Raw genomic sequence first — 22,184 nt, 5'->3', positions numbered from 1 at the left:
GTCTCAAAATTTCATATGGATTTTGGACTTGGGCTCTTCTTGGAATTTGAAGAGGAGGTCCTAATCTTTAATTTGAGTCATTTTGGGCCTATTTTAGAGCCCTGAAGATCCATAAGCGTGGCTATCTTTGTGTTGGGCAGATTTCCTAGTCATAGTAGGAAAGTAATTCCTAGTTATCCTTTTATTATTTTATTTCCTAGTTTTTAGAAAACATTTTCTATAAGGGTTTTAATTTGGAGTATTATAAATATGGCTTTTTAGCCATTAGGGAAGGAGACGAGGAAACGCACGCACACTTTAGAGTGTTTTTCAAGTTTATTTTCTAGGTGTTTTCTATCCTTATTTCAATAATATTTCTTTTTATGATTGTTCGTAGTTAGTTTCTTTTGCTAGGGTGAAGTCACAAGCCTTAGCATGAATATGTGATTTTATCAATTAGCTAATGAATGAATGCATTCTTGCTTTGAATTATTAATTACCACGATTAAACTATCTAATTGTCTTAGTGATTCGCGACCATTAGGACTTTTAGACAAGTAATTTGATGCAATTTATGTTGGAACATCACCCTGAAATTGAGGAGGGTTTCTTGTGATTAGTAATTGTAAGTTCATTTAAGGCAAACATCACGTTCTTAAGGGTTGCATGATTTTTCAAAAGATTTTCACAAAGTTGAGTCTTGTATATTTATATTTGTGAAAGCCGGCCAGGGTTGCGGAAGTGAGAAACGATGATGCTGACTAATATATATAAGAAGCTACTAAGGTTTTCCCACATAAACACTACATGGTTGGATCTCAGCATGAGCATCAGCTTTCCTTGTTTCCTCCAGGTCGCTAGTTGGACTCCCGGTGACTTTCTTCCTTGTTTCTCCTCTCTCTTCTTTTTTTTTTTTTTTTTTTTTAATCTTTGTTTACTTTCTTTTTTTTTTTTTTTTTAACGCATGCTTTCTATTTATTTATTTTTTTTTTTTTTTCTAGGTAGCTCTTTTATTTGCTTTCTGTTTTTTTTTTTTTTTTTTTTTTTTTTAGTTTTAATTAGTTCTTTTTATTTTATTTAAAAAAAAATTCCACACCTTGAGGACAAAGTGTGAAATAAGTTTGGGGGTGGAAAAGTCAAATTTAGGATTTTAATTTTTGTGTCTGTTAAAATTTTTTGTTTTTAAGTTAGTATCCATAGATTATTTTAAAGAGAGTTTTAATGAAAAGGGTTTAGGCAAACAAATATTTAACCAACAGGGCTCAAAGTTTAATAAAAAACCATCAAAAACTGTTGCCCACAGGTCAAACTTACAAGTCCAACCCACTACAAATCTACACTTCCATAAATACCCTTAAATGATTTGATATTGTCTTGACTCTTCACCAACCTCAACCTAGCATGAAACCGTCATAATAACTCCATGTCTTCCTATCAAATCGAATTCCCCTATTTCAAAAACAACCAAACCAATATTCAAATTAAAGTTGAAAAATGAAGCATTCATCGGAACAAAGCCGCCGAAACAAATTTAAAGAAGTTTAATGGCAGAAACTAGCGAACAAGTGTCTAGGAAAAAAAAAAAAAAAGAACCAAAACATAAAACTGTTTCTGGATAACCCAAAACATAACACTGTTTCTAGAAAAAAAAATTAGATACAGTGTTTGTTTTGTCTGTGCACAAACAAACACTGTATCTGGAAAGAAAAGAACCAAAATCTAGAAACAGTAACTTAAATTCCAGATACAGTGACTTAAATTTCAGAAACAGTGACTTAGATTCCAGAAACAGTGACTTAGTTCCAGAAACAGTCTATGTTTTAACCCTTGACTATTTCTTTTCTTTCATGCATCAATTGATTATATTTAAAAAACATGGTGCTTATTTTGCTTTGAATCCAAATACAATGAATTTCACTATTTTTTTTTTCTAGCTTACATTTAAGAAACAGTGTGTCTATTTCATTTAGATCCAAAAACAGTGTCTATTTCATTTGGATCCAAAAACAGTGTCTTAGATTCCAAAAATAGTGTTACTTAAAATCCAGAAACAGTTTATTTTTACAGTCCATAAATAGTGACCCGTCGTTATTATTGAAAAGCATGTAGATCTCAAATTTATTTTCTGGAGAAACAAACGATGAACTTCATTGACGATGAAAAATTGAAAAACAGTATCTCAAATACACTATGAATAATAACGACGATCACATTTCAACGAAATAATGCAAAATATAAATTAAATACCATAAGGATCTATATTTTTGTTTCAAATAAAAAGAAGAGGGTCTGCAAAATAACGATGAACTCCATTAAAGACGAAAATCTGGAACTCAACTTAAAAAAGTTAGGGGTAAAATCAACAAATCATAATTTATTATGGTTGGGCCATTTTTAGTTGAACTACTTTAATATGAGTCTTGTACTTATTATTAAACAAAACTTATAACCTGGTTTTTTATTAAAACTAAAACTTTTCAAACTCTTTTCATTAGTTTTCTTTATTTTAAATGTTAAAACAAATGGACATGGTGAAAGTTAATCTCACACTAGAGTCTTTTCTATTTATTGTTGCTTAGACACTAATTTATGAGTTATACTTTGAAAATTGCACATTCACACCAACATGGTTTGTGGGGAGTGAGATTGGAAAACTTACTTTTCGTCTAAGTAATTTTTAATTTTTGTTCTAAATAAAGTAAAGTTAGTTGTTATTAATAAAGTAATAATTGTTCCACCCCGAGACTTTTCTTAGTAACTGGGCCAGTCCTGCTTGATCAATAGTGATTTTGGCTTCAAACGGTAGAGTCTTGGCATGGAGCAATGTGGTTAGTTGGTTTCGTAGCCTTTTCAGCTCGAGTTAATAAGTCCTTAGGGGTGTTCTACGCTAAGTGCCGTAAAGCCTTTGTGGTTTGGGAGTCATTGACCTAAAGCTCGCTACATGGGTTGGGTTGAAAGTTTAAGTGAACTAACATTGCACAACCACCACTGTTACTAGAAAAAGAAAAAGAAAAAAAAAAGTTATTATGTGAAGTATTAAATAAAGAGGACGAGAGGTAGGAATTTTAGTCGAATATCCTTAACTATGTTGGTTCAATTTACACCAAAGGAAGTTCATGAATTCTCTTCTAAGTGATTATAAATAGCTTGGACTCTATTTTGGGATTAATTGGAACTTTTGGAAAGATGTTTTAATTTTTATTGTTTTCTATGGATTGCGACTTGAAGGTGAAAATTTGTTTATGTTAATTTTCGTTTAGAGGTTTAGTTTGCTAATTTTATTTTCCTTTTTGAGTTTTGTTTTGCTTGAGGATAAGCAAAAAGCTAAGTTTGGGGGTATTCAATTTCTTGATAGGATTTTCACCACTTGTAAAAGTAGGGATAAAAACACTTAAAAATACTTGCAAGAGTACAAGGTTATCGTAGTATAGCAGCTCAAGTAATGTCATTTTCCATAGGGATTGAATGAATAATTTATGTCAATACCAAATCTTAATTAATTATTTGAAAACAAAGATTGGAAAAGGTTGATTTTGAATTTAAAAATAATAAAAACGAATTTAATTAAAAAGGTTAAAGAGATTAGCAAAGTAAAGAAAACAAAAGAAAACGTTTTGAAAACCAAATTGTAAAAGCCTAGGGTTTCACCGTCCCCTTAACAATCCTATGCAATTTTACCAATTACTTATGAATTTTTACATACATGCTTTGAAGGTTAGGTTTTCCTAATACATATTTTCCTCGTGATGTTCAAGCAAAAACGTATATCTAACATGCAACCTGTCTGTGATGTTCAGATCAAATATAAACATGCAAGACTCATTAAACTTTGTGAAAACCCTTTGAAAAACCATGCAACCCTTAAGAGCGTGATGTTCACCTTAAGTGAACTTACAATTACTAATCACAAGAAGCACTCCTCAATTTCAGGGTGATGTTCCAACATAAATTGCATCAAATTACTTGTTTAAAAGTCCTAATGGTCGCGAATCACTAAGATAATTAGATAGTTTAATCACGATGATTAATAATTCAAAGCAAGCATGCATTCATTCATAAGCTAATTAATAAAATCACATATTCATGCTAAGGCTTGTGGCTTCGCCCTAACAAAAGAAACTAGCTACGAACAATCATAAAACAAAATATTATTGAGAATAAGGATAGAAAACACCTAGAAAATAAACTTGAAAAACACATTAAAGTGTGCGTGCGTTTCCTCCTCTCCTTCCCTAATGGCTAAAAAGCCTTATTTATAATACTCCAAATTAAAACCCTCATAGAAAATGTTTTCTGAAAACTAGGAAATAAAATAATAAAAGGATAACTAGGAATTACATTCCTACTATGACAAGGAAATCTGCCCAATACAGAGATAGCCACGTTTATGGACCTTCAAAGCTCCAAAACAGGCCCAAAATGACTCAAATTAAAGATTAGGACCTCCTCTTCGAGTTCCAAGAAGAGCCCAAGTCCAAAATCCATATGAAATTTTGAGACAACCTTCTTGACAGATTCACGAACCCGCTCCAATTGGAATCACTAAAAAATTCCATTGTTTGATTACTTTATGGTCATAACAAGTTTGCATGTCCTACATTAAAAATACATAACAAAACATCAAAATCTCACCAAAATAATAACCAAAATATACCAAGAATAGGGAAATAATATATAATATAAAATCGACTCATCAGTATTCAATTTCATAAATCTTCATTTGAAGATCTTTTCAACAAAAAATCATTTAAATCAGAGATCATATAGTCGTCCAAATGCATAGAATACAAGGATCATAAGCAATATCTAATTCGCATGATTTTAGAAGAGATGATTTTCAAACGAAGATTAAGAAATGTAACAGTTTTGATTATTGAATTTATATAATAAAGATATGTTATTAGGAAGGAAACAAAACCTAAAGTGCAGCCTACTACAAAAGTAAAATAACAAAACAAACCCCAAAAGTGAGTCTATAAGAATCCTGTGCTGAAAACTCTAGCTCTAGAAACGAGAATCAGCCTCCTCCACCAAAATAGATGGACCACCATTACCAAGTCACCACCAGCGAGAAAAAGAACTAACTAACCGAAAGGATGGACAAACAATGGAGGTGGGCAAGCCACCTATGCTTAAAGTGCTCCCATAATCCTACCAAATAATGTGTGTTTCACTTTAACAGCCACGAAATCCAAAGCATGCCTCCTCCAACTGAAGTCCATAGAGGAAGAACTTGAGGAGCCAAATAGTCGAACCATGTGTGCAGTAGCTCGTGGCTAGAAACAACAATTTGGAAAGAAAAAAAAAGACATGAAACTCTAATGAACGACAAGATTTGCCAACAATTGTGACAAAACCAAGAAAAATGAGACAAGTTCATGGCAAAACTACTAGAAATCAATGGCCAAGAAAAAGAAAAAAGAGAAGTTAGGGGGTTAGGAAAGAATGAGGAGGGGACTATGAAAGAAGGAGATGGGGTTGCCACCGTCGTCCTTGTCCAAAAGGAAGGGGCGGCGGCTATAGGTTGTAGCAGAGTTAGGATTTTCAAATAATGGAGTCAAAAAAATAATAATTAAAAAAAAATCTTTATTGGGCCATTTTGTTGAGCACTTAGTAGGCACCTACCAATTATTGCCAACATATGCCAAAAGATTATGCCAACATATGTCAACAACTACTATTATTTGTAGAGGCTTGTCGACATTAGGTGCAGAATATTGTAGAGTTATGTTGAAGACTATCAAGATTTGTCAACTAAAGTATTTCATTGAGCACATGGTGCGTACAATAAAGTCGCGCACAAGAAGAGAGAAAATGATGACAAATAACATAGAAGAAAATAGAAGAAGTAGAAGGAGGTTGTAATCTAGTTTGCCTAGCTATTTATAGGTGTCAAATACAATACACAAACAAATATACATGAGATTTTAAATTGAACCATATTATTGCTAGTCAATTGTGAAGCTAAACCCACCATCTCTCCCTTAGTGTAGATAATATCGCTTGTTAAAATTGTTAAGGTTAAGGACAACTAGTAACCTCATGCTATACCTCCATTTTGTGTTTGGGGGCTTTGACTTTGGAAGAGAGACCAGCGTTAGGGTTGAAGGAGAACAATTAAATAATTGTGTCGTGGTACATCTCTCTTTTCATGGACTAGTCACTAAACACCAAACACCCATCTTAAAATCCACCTCAAATTCCAACTCCTTTCCCTTCCAACATTTTGGAGTCTCCTGTTCAGATATCAGTTATTAACCGACTGATAACTCATGAATAGTTAGAATCAAGGGACGGTTTATTAGTTATTTGTTAGTATATGAATTGAGCAACAGAATTTTTTTTTTTTTTTCCCTTAACTAAAAGGAAAAATACAATCTGTTGCTTTTTTTGAAATCAATCTTGTTGTGTTGGTGGGAGTCTGGTAATAATTTGGTGGCCATGCAAAAGCAGATGAATGCATGGAGAAGAAGTAGCGCCCTACAATGGTGGAAGTGAAGGACCACAATGTTTAAACATGCACCTTAAACATAGGGAATTAGTCATGCACACACAAAGCGTATTACCATTTTTAGCCAAACCAACTAATTAAAACAATTCTTAAAAAGAAAAACTAATTAATCTAACCTTCACCGTAGAGTTCGAGCCTCCCCGCACAGTTCGCAGCGGAGGGTAATTAACAATTTTTTTAGGTAGTATAAATACAGGCATTCAAAGAGAATTAATTTCATCCCCTACTTTAATCGTCAAGTCTCCCCGGAGACCTGTTATGTAATCTGGGAAAAAAAGTAGGTAAATTTCTTTACATCATATTTTAGCTAGCTAGCTTGTAGAGTTGTGAGGGGGGGGGGGGGGCCATGGCCATTGCTGGAGGAATGTCTTGCCACGCCATTCTTGTCTTGTGCTTAGCTGCATTGGCCTCTCGAGCCACTGCCTCGGTTGCCATTCCTCCGGCTGTGTTCGATGTTTTCCGTGGTAGTAATTTGGGTGTTCATGACAAAGCTGATCCTGATGAGAAGATCTTTAACGTGGTAGATTTCGGCGCCAAGCCTGATGGGAACCACGATGCAAGCATGGTATACAAATTTGATAAACCTAACATTATTTGTATTGTATAAATGTGAGGTCCATATACACATTCTGACAACGACTGTGCATAACTCACAATACTAATTCATTTTGGGTCTGACAAATTGAGTTTGTCTGGTTATTTGCAGAATTTCATAAAAACATGGCTTGCAGCATGCCACAACACTGGGAAATCAAGGGTTCTGATCCCACCAGGGACATACAAGAGTGGGCCAGTGATATTTCAAGGGCCATGCACCAGTTCCAAACCCGTAGTTGTTCAAGTTTTAGGGACCATAAAAGGCCTGAATGATCTGTCCTTATATGCAGAGCCATACTGGTTCTTGTTTGAGAATGTAGAAGGCTTGGTCATTATCGGCAACGGCGTTTTTGACGGACAAGGTTCAAGTGCCTGGAAAGTCGCTGGTGACTGCGGCAGTTCCAGCGATGGTTGCAGTCCACTCCCATCTGTAAGTGCTACATTAAGTTACCAACGAGTTAGAGCTCTTATTTATAAGAAAGAAACTGGCTTTAATTATTGGATTAATTAATGCAGAACATCAAATTCAACGGCGTTAGAGACGGGGTCATTCGAGGCATTAGTTCCCTCAATAGCAAAGGAGTTCACCTTTTCATCACTAACAGCCAGAATGTTAGGGTTCGCAGAGTGAATATCTCCGCCCCTGGAACAAGCCCCAACACTGATGGCATCCACATCAGCAACTCCAACAATGTCAAGGTCGCCAGAACTCACATTGCCACCGGTGATGATTGCATTGGCATGATTCAGGGATCAACCAACATTGCCATCAACAATGTAATTTGTGGCCCCGGACACGGCATTAGGTATAATTTGAGTCTTTATTATTTATACTCTTCTGCTATAAATCTATATGTTATGTTGTCAAACGATAAATTTAGACTATGGATTCATTTGAAAGAGAGTTAATTAATGGTTTAAATTAACAGCCTGCTAACATAATAAATTATTCCGCTACCATGCCTTATATACCACCCAAGGATCCTTCCTAAATGTTCATGGACTAATTGTGTCCCCATTTTGTTGATGACAGTGTTGGTAGCCTTGGCAAGTATGAGCATGAAAATGACGTGACAGGAATCACCGTGAAGAAGACCACATTTTTTAACACAGACAATGGGATTAGAATCAAGTCATGGCCAGGATCGGGTCCTAGTCGGGCATCGGGAATGGTTTTCAAGGACATCATCATGCAGAATGTTATGAACCCTATCATAATTGACCAAGAGTACTGCACTGGGGGATGCAACAAGAACCAGGTTTGTTAACCTAGTTAATCCTATAACCCTATATAATTACTTTTTCATCTGGTACGACGGATAAATGACATCGAACTCTTGAATTATCCTAATCCTAACCTTCTTTGACCGACTTTCTTCAACATTGTGCAGCCATCGCGCGTGCAGATCAGCAATGTCCACTACATAAACATTAGAGGGACAACACGGTCAAATGTGGCAGTAGATTTCATTTGCAGCAGCCAGGTTCCTTGCCAAAACATTCAGCTTCATGACATCGATTTGAAGTATACTGGTCCAAATGCTGCAGCTCTCACCAACGTATGTAAAAATGTAAAAGCTGGTTTTGGTGGCATACAAAACCCACCAGCTTGCCACTGAGAATTGAGTTCCCGCAGTTGATCAAGACACCCTCAGCCAGTCCTGCGTCCTGCTTAACTAACTACTTATATCTATATCATCGTTACTGGAAGGGTCGGGGAATAAGGATAGGAGAGCTTTTGGTGTCTCTGGGAATGGAATGATGCATGTACTAAAAGTTACAATTTTTGTGGCATCAGTGGCATATTGTGTTTTGATGGCCAGCGGGACCGTGGCCCCTCCCAAAACTTTCTAAATAATATTAAGTAATTTTCCATTATGCTAATTATGTTTTACTTTTTCATCGGAGTTGTTTAATTCATATAAATGACTTGATTATCAGAACCGCTTATAAAATCCCTATATGAGAATGATGTGTTATAGAACCCAAAAATATTTTCGCTAAAAGAGCTTTCAATCATTTTAAATGTACTTGTCAAAACTACCTTCAAAATATCTCTTTTTCAATATTTTTTTTTCGTGCAATAGAAAATTTCAATCAAAGTTAAACAACGTCAACATCTCTCAAATGCACCTCATGTTAGTATATGAGTATGAACATAACATTAGGTCCGGTTATAGTGTGAGAATTGCATATGGAATAGTCTTGTTAATAAGCTTTAGTAGTGCTAATCCTTATGGGATTGGTAGCTCTGGTATAACACTTAAAATAGTACTGGGATTGTGTTATTCATATGTTTTGGTATGAATTGGATAGTTGAATCCTACACTGATTCTAATAGGATATCAATGAGGATTGGCTCGGTATATAAACGTTAACCACTGCTCTTGCAATGTACGGCTCAATTTGATTCAAAGCCCTATTCTTTGAGAGCACTAGCGAATTGCTAAAGAGGAGAAAGTGAACTATTTCAAGGAGTTTCAATGGCTTCATCATCTTCACCTGGTGCTCCAGGTATGTGTTCTATCTCATCTCTGCATATACAATCTGTTCTTGATGATTGTGGTTCAATGGCATCTCTACGATCTATGACATGGTATGTATGCATATATCTTACACGTGGTATCAGAGCCTTGGTTGTTTATTGTTGTTGAATTCGAAATTCTTGTTCAAGAACTCAAACTAGGGCATCTGGATGTTCATTCAAGAACTGTCGAAACCCAAAAACAGAAGAAACATAATTTTTAAAAGGGTTTGAAATAAACAATGTCGTTTAGACAATATAGCCGTTAGCCCATTAAAATTTAAAAAAAAATATCAATATGACCGTTAAGAGAATTTTGGTTCTCTCTCTCTCTCTCTTTCACTCCTTTGTCACTGATTTTTCTGGAGATTGCACGATTATGCCCCAAAACTTGCATCAATTCCTAGATCATCACTGAGAATTAAACCTAATCTTCAGAGGTATGTTCATCGGTTTGATATATTACTACAGCCTATATATATATATATATATATATATATATATATATATATGATTTGTTTTCCTTGTTTGGGAAAGATTGTAAGATCAAAGTAAATTGAATTTGAAAAGATTTAGATCATTGTTGCACTCTAAAATCTCACTTGACATCTTTCAAACTAATTAATGTTTCCGCTGCCATTCATAAATTGCATTAATAGATTATGTGTAATAAGAGAGATTGAATATGTAGATACATGTGATGTGAATTTTGGACATCTTTTGAACATGAATCTGTGTATTATATTCATGATGAATTGTTTATTCTAAATACGTCTTCTTCGCTATGATTGTAAGGCTATATATATGATTAAATTGGTTCATTGTGTATGATTTGAGTAAAGTAGGATGGAAAATGCACCTCAGTGTGTAGATTGCTTGAAATGAAAGATGATCAATGTTAGGAAATTGGATACTGGAAATTATACATACTGATGTCTGTGGTCCGTTTCCAATCAAAACCATATGTGGGATTTGTACTTTGTGAGTTTTATTGATGACTTTTCCAGATATTGTCATCTCTTTCTAATTAGTGAAAAGTCCTCAGTCCTTAATTGCTTCAAGATCTTCAAATGTGAAGTTGAAAAACAGTTAAATACAGTGATTAAGATTGTTAGATCAGATAGAGGAGGGGAATACTTTGGTAGGCACATAGAGGCAGGTCAACAGAAAGGTCCATTTGCTTGTTTTCTTGAACAACAAGGGATTGTGACACAATATACCACCCCTAGAATACCTCAACAGAATGGGGTGGCATAAAGAAGGAATAAAACATTGATGGGGATGGTAAAGAGCATGATCACAAGCTCCAAGCTATCTAGGTTTCTCTGGGGAGAATCTCTGAAAACTGCAAACTACTTATTGAACAAGGTTCCTTCGAAATCAGTACCAAAGACACCATTTGAAATCTAGACAAGCAGGAGACCTAGTTTTCATCACTTTCATGTTTGGGGTTGTAAAGCAGAAGCTAGGTTTTATAATCCTAATGAGAAAAAAACTTGATTCCAGAACTATATCATGTTTTTTCATTGGAAATTTTGAAAAGTCAAAAGGTTTCAAGTTTTATTGTCTTAGAGCACATACTAGGGTTCAAGAAACTCGTAATGCAGTGTTTCTGGAAGATGATGATGTTTCTAAGCTAGTACAAGATAACTTTATATTTGAAGAAGTTGAACAATCAATTGAATGTGCACCTCAGATGGATTATGAATATGTGCCCATATTAACTAGGTTGCCTGCATCCAACCTTGATTTAGACCAAGAAATGGATGACACTGTGAGTGCACAAGATACTCAAATAACAGAACAACCAAACACTGAAGGTGTTTACATTCAAGATCAACATACTCAGGCAACAGATCAGTCATTGGTACAACCTTCACCAAGAAAATCTGGGAGAATTCGAAAACCAACCATTTCACAAGATATATGTATTTGCAAGAAGCAGAGTTTGATTTAGGAGATTGATGATCCTGTAACCTATAATCAAGCAATGCAGAGTGATCAAGTTGTTCTATGGCAAAAGGCAATGGAAGAAGAATTGGATTCAATGTCCAAGAATAATGTTTGGACCCTAGTGTATAAAACATTACAGATTAAGCCTATAGGATGTAAATGGGTTTACAAAACCAAGAGAGATGCTGCTGGAAGAATTGAAAGGTATAAGGCTAGATTAGTGGCAAAGGGCTTCACTCAGAGAGAAGGGATAGACTACAATGATACCTTCTCACCAGTCTTCTAAGGATTCCAAGCGGGTTATCATGGCATTAACTATTTATTTTGACTTGGAATTACATCAAATGGATGTAAAAACAGCTTTCTTGAATGGAGATCTATTGGAGGATATCTACATGATTCAGCATACTGGATTTGTTGAAATGGGGAAGGAAAATATGGTTTGTAAGTTTAATAAGTTAATCTATGGACTTAAGCAAGCTTCAAGGCAATGGTTCCTCAAATTTGACCAAGTAATCATTGCACATGGGTTTATAGAGAACAAGTTAGATGATTGCATTTATCTCAAGTTCAAGGGATAAAAGTTCATTTTCTTAATTATGTATGTTGATGATATTCTCCTTGCAAGTTCAGACAAGCAATTACTACAGGAAACTAATGTTGTTCTCAGTACTAATTTCGATATGAAGGACCTAGGTGAGGCTCATTATGTTCTAGGAATCGAAATTGTGAGAAAGAGAAACAGAAAGTTACTTGGTTTGTCTCAGAAAAGGTATATTGAAAGGGTGCTGAACAAGTTCAACATGGAGAATTGTAACAAAGCAGATGTTCAAGTGAACAAGGGAGATAAGTTCTGTAAAGACCAATGTCCTAAAAGTGAAAATGAGGTCGAGTTGATGAAGATGAAACCATACGCTTCATTAGTTGGTAATCTTATGTATGCTGATATATGTACAATGCCAAACTTAGCATTTATTGTTGGTTTGTTAGGTAGATTTCAAACAAATCCAGGTGAGGCTTATTGGGTTGTAGCAAAGAAGGTTTTGAGATATTTGCATTAAACAAAAGGGTACATGTTGGTGTATGGCAGAGAGAATTCATTAGAACTGATTGGTTTCGTAGATTCGGATCTTGCATGTGATAGGGATGAGAGAAAGTCAACGAGTGGTTATGTGTTTATGTTGAATGGAGTTGTTGTTTCATGGAAAAGTGTCAAGCAAACCATTGTATCAACTTCAACAATGGAAGCTGAATTTGTTGCTTGTTTTGAGGGAATGAAACAGACAATTTGGCTTAGGAATTTTGTCACTGAGATACAAATTGTAGAATCTGTGAAATGACATGTGAAGATGTTCTGTAATAATAGTGCTGCTGTGTTATTCTCTAAGAATAACAAGAGAACTTCAGCCTCAAGGTTGATGGATGTCAAGTTTCTTAAAGTTAAAAGAAGTTGTAAAAATGGAGAGAGTGAAATTTTGTTTCTGCCAACTAATTTGATGGTTGCAAATCTACTTACAAAAGCACTGCCAAATAATGTGTTTAAGGGACATGTTATGAAGATGGGAGTCTTAGAATCTTTTGACAAGTTAGGGTGAACAAGAAATCAAAAGCTTTGAGGACTGCAATTGATGTTTCTTTGGTTAATCTTAGTTGTTGAAGTTGTGGACCTCGTGGTACAAGTTAGTTAACTAGTATATTGTGTTGGTATGACTTGTTTAGGCAGTGTTCCAGCTTATTTCTTTTCCTTTGTTGTTGTTTTAGTTGTCAATAAGGGTTCAATTTTCTTTTTATGGGAAATAGATTGAACCAAAAGACAAATTTTATGAATAATAGTTTGATTTGCTAGAAAATTGATTGTGGTTTTGTTGAGGCATTTCTGGAAACTATTGGTTTACATTGATTGGCTAAAGTTTTTAACTTTTGTTGAGATCAGTTGGAGTAATGTGATATGACATTGTTATTTACATATGTTCACAAAATACAGGCTAGAGTACATTGTGATTCTTGAGATGAAATCTGTGAGGTTGCAGATGAAATTCTAGAGTTTTGTACTTTAAATGTATAGGTGAAATTTGGATGTAAAGATAAGCTCTTGGTTAACTTAGACTTGGTGATCACTTCTATAAAATTGGATGTACTAGATGTTATGTTTCATTCTCAAGTGGAAGAATGTTAGTATATGAGTATGAATATAACATTAAGTCCAGTTATAGTGTGAGAATTGGATATGGAAAAGTCTTGTTAATAAGCTTTAGTAGTCATAATCCTTATGGGATTGGTAGTTCTGATATAGCACTTAAAGTAGTATTGGGATTGTGATTATTCATATGTTTTGGTATGAATTGGATAGTTGAATCCTACACTGATTCTAATAGGAGATCAGTGAGGATTGGCTCGGTATATAAACGCTAACTACTGCTCTTACAATGTACGGCTCAATTTGATTCAAAGCCCTATTCTTTGAGAGCATTAGCGAATTGCTAAAGAGGAAAAGATTAACTGTTTCAAGGAGTTTTAATGGCTTCATCATCTTCACCTAGTGTTGCAAGTGTGTGTTCTATCTCATCTCTGCATATACAATATGTTATTGATGATTGTGGTTCAATGGCATCTCTACGATCTATGACATGGTATGTATGCATATATCTTACACCTCAATCCTCATCTAAGACCAACAAAGGAAGCGTGAATGTTTTTAGTGAAACGACACCATTTTTAGCAAAGTTTAAAGTAAGTCATTTTTTTTAAGATTATAAATAATCCATTAACTATCTTTCTCCTTCTAGTCGTCTTATATATAAGAGCTATTCCCAATCGTCTTATAAAAGGCCATTTACTTTGTTTGACCTATAACAATGTTGATTTAAAGACACAATTAATATAGCATTAAAAGGTGGGATGTACGCTCAGCACACAGTGATATTGGTTGGCCAAGTGCTCAACAAAATGTCTCATCAAAAACACTAAAGAAAAAATTTTACCGCTACGCGCGCTATTGTTTAAATGCAACAAGAATAGTCTCATCCGCCACTATTTAGTTTTGTTCCAATGAGCTAACATTCAAACTTTATTTATTTATTTATTTTTTTTTAAGGAAAGAAAACAACTCTGCAAATGATTGGTCGGAGTCCATAACCTTATCGGCCCTAAACGGCAAGGAAAAAAAAAAGGGAGTTGCCAGCAATTACGACAAATGGCGGCTCTCTCGCCGGGCTGGTTTGGTATTGTTATGCTTTGAAAAAAAATTGCTTCTGCTGTGCTATGAGAATAAGCTCATTTTTGCTGCTTCACATTTTCAGCTTTTTTTCTCCCAAAACTGTGAAAATAAGCTATTTTTAAGTGTTTACCAAACACCTTTTTGAGATCAACTTTTTTTAATACCCATTTTTATAAAAGCACCTCAATACCAAACCAATACAAAAGTGAGGTATGTTTTCTTTTGGGAAAATTAGAATTCCCTACAATTTTTCTATATCATTTAGATTAAACATCTATGTCTTTTTAAAATTAGATTAAAGTGTTTTAGCCAATAGTCACCTCTATTTTTTAAAATTAAAATACTTTTTGAATTTATCATTTTATCTGTATGATGCACTTTTCCTTATTTAGTGGAAATATTAGTAATTAAACTATATTTTCTCTTCTTCCAAATATGTTTTTTTTATCACAGTTAGTTTTGCTCTTTTTTTTTTTTTCTTTTTTTTTTTTTGTTATGCAAACATTTAATATTATTTCTTTTTCCAAGTAGTTTTTTCTTTTTCAAATAGTTGGTGATCAACATAAAAGTTTCGTGGAATTTTTTCAATTTTTTTGTGATTTTTTTTTTTTTTTTTGCCGTTTTTTAAGTATAGTTGTTGACGAATTATTATTAAGTACAATACATTACGTATATATTATTTGCGGGTATGATTGAATTTATAAAAATCATTAATTGATACGTTTATTTGCAATTTTGGTACGTTTGATTTAATACTGATTGTTAATATTGGTACATTATTTTTATTTTGGTACGTTTTATTTTGTACACATTATGTATTGGTACATTTATATTATTCTCAATCCTATTTTCTCTTAACGTACCCAAAGAAAAACTTATTTTGGTACGTTTGATTTTGGAGAATTTAAAATATTTTAAACTATTTTGGAAAGAAAATATCTTAATTCGTAGATAATTATTGCTAAATTGTAGCATTATTGTGAAAATAAATATAATCTAACCAACTTCTTCTTTTTTTTTTTTTTTTTTTTTTTACAATTATCTCTAACGGAAGGAAAGTGTAATCAAAATGCTAGATTATAGAAAATTTGTTACAATATAATGTGCATATAACACCAAAATTATGACAAAAGAAAGTTTAATCAAATCACTAAAATACATGGATATTTGATCTAAAAAATTCAAAACTGAGATGCCTATATCAAAAAATCCCTTTTCTTTTTATTAAATATTTAATTTCTTTACCAAGGGTAAAAGTGAAATATAAGAAACTGTTGGATGTTTGTGCCTCAATCAAATTTGTCATAGTTTAAGGACTTAAGGAAAACACTTTTCCAAACGTCGTTGTTTCTTATCTTAATAACATTTAGAAAATGGAAATCAGAGTCACCCTTCTACTCATCGTCTCAGTTTTTGACACTCGGAAGGCCGTAAGAGCGACACAGAAAAAACTGCGAAATGGCATACGCCGCCGCCCGGCGCACATTAGCCTCGGCCCTCAGCCGAACCCTCGCTTCATCTTCCGCCTGTTCGAACTCCTCATTGTCCTCTCGCTCTCGCTTCGCCATCGCTCTCCTGAACAAACAACACGCCCAGCCCGTACCCGGTTCGGCGAACGTTCGGACCCTGTCCAGTAAATCCGGGTCGGGTTACTCTCCCCTGAACGACGCCTCTCCGAACTGGAGCAACCGCCCACCCAAGGAGACCATCCTCCTCGACGGCTGCGACTACGAGCACTGGCTCATCGTCATGGAGTTCGAAGACCCCAAGCCCTCCGAGGAGGAGATGATCAACTCCTACGTCAAAACCCTAGCCACCGTTCTCGGAAGGTACCGAATTGACCAGCTTCTTTAATATGTTTGGATTCTTTTAGGTGCCTTTTGATGGTTTTTGGGATTTCAGTGAGGAGGAGGCGAAGAAGAAGATATACTCAGTTTCTACATCGACGTATACCGGATTTGGGGCTTTGATTTCTGAGGAGCTTTCTCTGAAGGTCAAAGGTAATCGTTTTCGGGTTCTGGATTTTAGGGTTTAAGGGTTTTGGTGCTTGCCCTGCTTTAAATATTGGGTATTTCTGTTTTAGGTGGCTAAGGGTTTAAGGGGTAAGGATTAAAGTGCTTCTCTTTTTATGAATTAGGGTTTTTTTTATTGAAATGGATCGAGATATATAATAAGGATTCAGGTTTAGGGTTGAAGTATAGTTCTTTGTATGAATAATGGTGATTTGGTTTGAATTGCAACTAGATGTTAAGGGTTTAAGGGTTAAGTGGTTGAGGGGTTGCTTTTGATTTGTTTCGGTTTCAAATATGTAATTTGTGATTGAATATGATGGCTTTCCGTCTTGGTTTTCTAAGCCTCCTGCTAATCATCTTCTGCATTTCGTATACAATTTGATTTGTATTGGATTGTTTTGTTTAAACAGGGCTGCCCGGTGTTCTATGGGTTTTGCCGGATTCATTTCTCGATGTGCCCAACAAAGACTATGGAGGTCGGTATATGCTGAAACTTAAAATCATGTAGAAGTTTTCAATTTTCAATTTAAACTTACCTTTCAAATCGTGATTAGCTGTTTATATGGTTTCTTAAACCAATTGTAGGGGATCTATACATCGATGGGAAAGTCATTCCTAGACCACAGTATAGGTACAATGAAAGGCAACAACAAACTAGAAACAGGCCTCGTCCACGATATGATAGGCGCAGGGAAACAATGCAGGTTGAAAGGAGAGAGCCAATGCCAAGACGGATCATGGGCCAGGATCAGAAAGAGCCTGTGCAGCAAACAACCCAAAATGCAGCTCAGGGTCGAGGGACAGAGTTTAACAGGGGCAATGGTTTTTAGATCGAAATATAGTTGCAGAGTCGCAAAGTTCTCAATCCTAAGTTACTAAGTTACCATGAATGAAAAGTTGGTGTTTTTGCACTTCGATTAATATTCCCTAGCATCGTTTTGAAGATAAGAAAGTGAATATTTGTGTCAGTCCCTTCTGGGATTTTGCCCGGTATTTGCTTTACGTCTGTTTATGTTAAGCTGTGCACTGAAGAACATCAAGTATTAGAATGAATTTAGTATGCTATTATCTATCTGTTGCCTTTATTCCATTCCTAATTAGAGAGATCCAAATGCATATGTTTGTAGTATGGTCTTATACAGTAAGCTTTGGGACTTGGTCATGGCAAAAGTAACTTCATTTCGCACGAGGCATGTTAGTCTTCGGTGTTGGGAGAGGGCAACCACCATGGAATGGAAACTTGGGCATGAAATTTACTGATTGGTGGGGTTTTTTTGGGTGGATTTGAGATGAGAAGTTTCCATTTCATGTCGGTTGAAAGAAGCGTGTCCGTAACAGTGCAAAAAGAAGCCCCGACTCTAAGTTCAAGATGCCTCTGTAATGTTTACTAATTCGTAATCAGAATTAAAATGTAATATGGCATGTTTATTGTCCATAATCGGAACCAAATTGCAATCAAGCAACGCTGAAGCAAGTCTCTATTTGAAGACATTATGGTTGATTGGGAGAAATTTTCACCCATTAACCTTTCCTTTTTCATCAGCCGGTACTCTCCATGGAACACCGAGATTGGTATCCATATGCTTTCTTGTTTGTGTCTTAATCTCTTTCTATCCTTCATTCCCTCTCTTGTTCCAAACCACCGATGATGGGTAACAAGGTCAAGTGTTGAACTGAAATGTGGTACCAAAAGTGATGTGATTGTGAGCCTCAAACAAAAGTTTAAACGTCTAGCTTTAGCTTGAAAACGAGATTACAAACAGTACTTGTTCTGATTTTCTTTCATTCTCATCAGACACTTACACTATCATATCAATTGATAAATAAATTTTGTTAATCAAACATCATTAATTATATATAGATTTTTTATCACGCAATTATACATGCAACAAGAATTATAATTTTGAATTAGATTACATTTCATGCTTGGTAACCTACATAACAAATCCATCAAAAACGGAAGTGGTATTCTAATTAAGCTAAACTTAACAAAGGGGTGAGGAACTCAAACTAAATGTATAAAGCACATTTAAACACGTTTCTCTAGCCAACTTGAATACGCTAAAACTTGCAGCACGAAAACATCTACATTTCCAAATTAATTTTGTTGCATCAAATAGTTAAAAAAACAACCGTGGCAAGAACGTCAAAAACAAAACAATATATCCGTCCACATTTCAGGCCTCAGCAGTTAGAAAGACACACCCAAAATAGAAGGGTGACAAATTGGCACCAAAATAAATCAAAACAATATTCCAAATAAACTGTATACGAGTTGCCTTTCCCATCCTTCTCCACCATTTCATGACAATCTACCTAGTGCGTGCCATCACCGACTCCCTCTTTCTCTCTCTGTCTCCGGAATCTGCAGATCTCAGAAAACTCTCCTCTCTCGGGTAAGCAATCTTACCGGATCTCATTTCTTTTGATCCAGACAAGTAAACAATTTCAATTCCAGTACCATGAATTCCAACTTCGACTTCGATCTGGGTCTTGGATCCAGCCGACCCAAATCGCTCAACGATCAGAAGAACAAGACCTCATCCTTCTCCTCCGCCACCGCCACCGCCGCCCAATCGCGACCCGCCTGGCAACAACCCACCGCCGGCAGAACCACGTCCTGGACCCACCAGCCGGCTCCGACCCAGACCGCCCGACCCGGATTGACCAACGCCCCAACTTCCATGGTCGGCGATATCTTCGGCAAGAGCTGGACTTCCGCGGCTCCGGCGGTTTCCGCCACCCCGATCACCGTCGTCAATAAAAACCCAAATTTGTTTGGGGATTTGGTCAGCTCTGCCATGGGTGGTAAGATAAATAGTAATAGTAATGTTCCTTTGAAGAATGCGACCCCGGCTTCGAATAAGAGCTCATTTTCCATGGGAAACGTGGCCGATTCGTTGCCCAAAACCACCACCGCTGCTAGTAACAGTTCGGTGAAAAGTGGTGGTGCAAATTATGGTGCTTCTGGGAATTTTGGGAGTTTCTCTGGTGGGTATAATAGCAATGCCAATAAGGTTAATAGTGGTGTTAATGCTAATAGTAATATGAGTGCGAATCTTGGAGGTCCTTCTCTGCGAAATATGGGCAGTGCTAGTGTTGGTGGCAGTGGATTGAGCTCTAAGAAAGACCCTTTTGGTTCTTTGGTTGATCTCGCGTCGAAACCATCGGCTACTATTAATTCAGCGAGTAAAACCAGTGCTAAAAGTAGTGTTGATGATGCTTTTGGAGATTTTCAGAATGCTCCGAAACCAAGCACCGCCAATACTTCATTTGCCTCGAGTGCCTTCTCAGATAGCGGTTTTATGGGGTCAAGTTCGGATTCTGGCTTTGGGGATTTTGGGGTTTCGGCAAAGCCAAGCCCTGTTCAGTCTACTAACAATGATCCCTTCGACGTGTTATTTACCCCATCTTCGGTTTCGACTGGAGGTGCAGCAACAGCGAATAATGGGGTTGGAATGCAGCAATCCTCTGAAGTTGATGATTGGGGGACAGAGTTTGGAGGAGGACATGATGACGGTGGTTCAACAACTGAGCTTGAGGGTCTTCCACCTCCTCCTGCTGGGGTGTCAGCTTCAACAGCAAAGAATAAAGGAATGGATCATTACAAGCAAGGGCAGTATCCTGACGCTATTAAGTGGCTTTCTTGGGCTGTAGTTCTTCTTGAGAAAGCAGCTGATAGTGCTGGCATTGCGGATGTTTTGTCAAGCAGGGCCTCATGTTACAAAGAAGTTGGGGAGTATAAGAAAGCTGTGGCGGACTGCACAAAGGTATCTTCTTGCTTTTCCTTAAATTGTTTTCAACATTTAGAAAATTTCATTTCTGTTCAACAATTTAGTTTGCACGTGCCAAATGTGAATGCATATCATTGTAATTATTGGATTGGTGTTGTTTGGTTGAAGTTGTAGCAGCTGCACAATTTTGTAAACTACTTGGATTTAGATATTGGTTCCTAAACAAATCGGACAACGAAATGTTAGCGTAAAGTAATGTTAGTACAATACAGGTAACCTTATCCCAATTTTGCATGAGATGGGTAGATATTATTTCAATTCTTCTTGTAAGCTAAAGAAATGGAAACATTACCGCAATGGGTGTACATATTAGTCGTCCTTGCTTAGAGACCAACTAAGTCCGACTTAGTTACTTTGCCCTTGTGCGTGGCAGCCACTTCCTATTGTCACCTGTTTTGTAGATGCATGTAATATTTTCAAACAAAAATACCTTTCCTTTTCTCTAGCTATTTTCAATTGGCCATGTTTTGATTGATGTGATAAAAGAAACATTGCTAATTCGAACGGTCCAAACATTTTAGCAGTGCATGTAGATGTATGGTTCTGAACTTCTGATAGACAAAATGCACAAATTCAACATTCACAATCACTTGTTTCGCCCATCAAGGCTGTTGATTAGTTTGAATCAAATGATATTACGTGTTCCCTCTCCTTTATCTATATGTAGAAGAGAGTTCATAGATATTATTCAATCCTGTGCAGGTTCTAGATAAAGATGAAGCAAATGTATCTGTTCTGGTACAGCGTGCGCTCTTGTACGAAAGTATGGAAAAGTATAGACTTGGGGCAGAAGATCTGAGGACTGTTCTGAAGTTTGATCCAAGTAACAGGGTTGCAAGAAGCACCGTTCACCGCTTGACGAAATTGGCAGACTAGAGGGTTGTTGAAATTTTATATTTGCTAGTATATTCATTTAGGTTCATTGATACTTACGCTTTCTCCCCTCTTTACAGTCATAGATTTCTGGGGAATGTTACTCAATACTTACTTGGCCATCGAGGATGGTTTTCACATGGATGATGTATTTTCTTTCATCTGTTGTTTGCTACCGGAAATGGTTCTTTGTTACTTGAGAGTGATGTTGGAATTGAAAGATTGAATGGCACTGTACTATTGTCTTCCAAATATATTTGTTTTGGTCAATAAATTTATTTGTTTGGGTGATATAGATCCCTGCGTTCTTTAATGTTGTCGATGGGGGCGGAAAGCCCCAAACAGAAACCAACCAAAGTTATGTAACAGAGTACAGATTTGGTTGGGCCAGTCTGGGCATGGAAACCCCAAATATATATTGCTGAATTCCAACGTTATAGTTGGTAACTAACCTGCACTATTTCTGGCGCCTCAGTGTAATTAGAAGTAAAACTATTCAATATATTTAAGTTCGATTTTTGGTTTTTTTACTTTTCATTTAACCGTTTATACAATTATCCAATAAAAACGTAGGACTCGGATGTAGCTCTTAATTGGTATGAAAGTTATCGCGGTTAGTCTGCGGCGGTATCCGTAGCCCATCCCTGGTAAGGATCCAAGTTGTGTGTTTGGGAAACAGCAAAACAAAGTAGCAAACCGGAAAAAGAAAAGGATTCCGTACGTA

General features: G+C 36.0%; 3 protein-coding genes across 3 annotated transcripts; all 3 read left to right on the top strand.

The window, feature by feature from the left end:
• The first annotated feature begins 6,729 nt into the window (after window positions 1–6,729).
• On the top strand, window positions 6,730–8,984 carry LOC137732488 (exopolygalacturonase-like). The gene is made up of 5 exons (XM_068471803.1): window positions 6,730–7,055; window positions 7,197–7,517; window positions 7,604–7,893; window positions 8,121–8,346; window positions 8,479–8,984. The coding sequence occupies exons 1-5, from the start codon at window positions 6,837–6,839 to the stop codon at window positions 8,704–8,706; spliced, it is 1,284 nt and encodes a 427-aa protein (XP_068327904.1). The 5' UTR covers window positions 6,730–6,836; the 3' UTR covers window positions 8,707–8,984.
• A 7,195-nt stretch (window positions 8,985–16,179) lies between these two features.
• LOC137731839 (multiple organellar RNA editing factor 3, mitochondrial) lies at window positions 16,180–17,865 on the top strand. The gene is made up of 4 exons (XM_068471076.1): window positions 16,180–16,610; window positions 16,684–16,781; window positions 17,204–17,269; window positions 17,379–17,865. Exons 1-4 carry the CDS (start codon window positions 16,240–16,242, stop codon window positions 17,621–17,623), a joined length of 780 nt encoding a protein of 259 aa, XP_068327177.1. The 5' UTR covers window positions 16,180–16,239; the 3' UTR covers window positions 17,624–17,865.
• Window positions 17,866–19,118: 1,253 nt separating this feature from the next.
• LOC137731552 (uncharacterized) lies at window positions 19,119–21,660 on the top strand. Its single transcript, XM_068470683.1, has 2 exons — window positions 19,119–20,563; window positions 21,290–21,660. Exons 1-2 carry the CDS (start codon window positions 19,256–19,258, stop codon window positions 21,461–21,463), a joined length of 1,482 nt encoding a protein of 493 aa, XP_068326784.1. The 5' UTR covers window positions 19,119–19,255; the 3' UTR covers window positions 21,464–21,660.
• The last annotated feature ends 524 nt before the right edge of the window (window positions 21,661–22,184 follow it).

Source organism: Pyrus communis, chromosome 4, assembly GCF_963583255.1.
Source record: "Pyrus communis chromosome 4, drPyrComm1.1, whole genome shotgun sequence".
Lineage (NCBI taxonomy): Eukaryota > Viridiplantae > Streptophyta > Magnoliopsida > Rosales > Rosaceae > Pyrus > Pyrus communis.
This window is presented reverse-complemented; position numbering and strand designations above follow the sequence as displayed.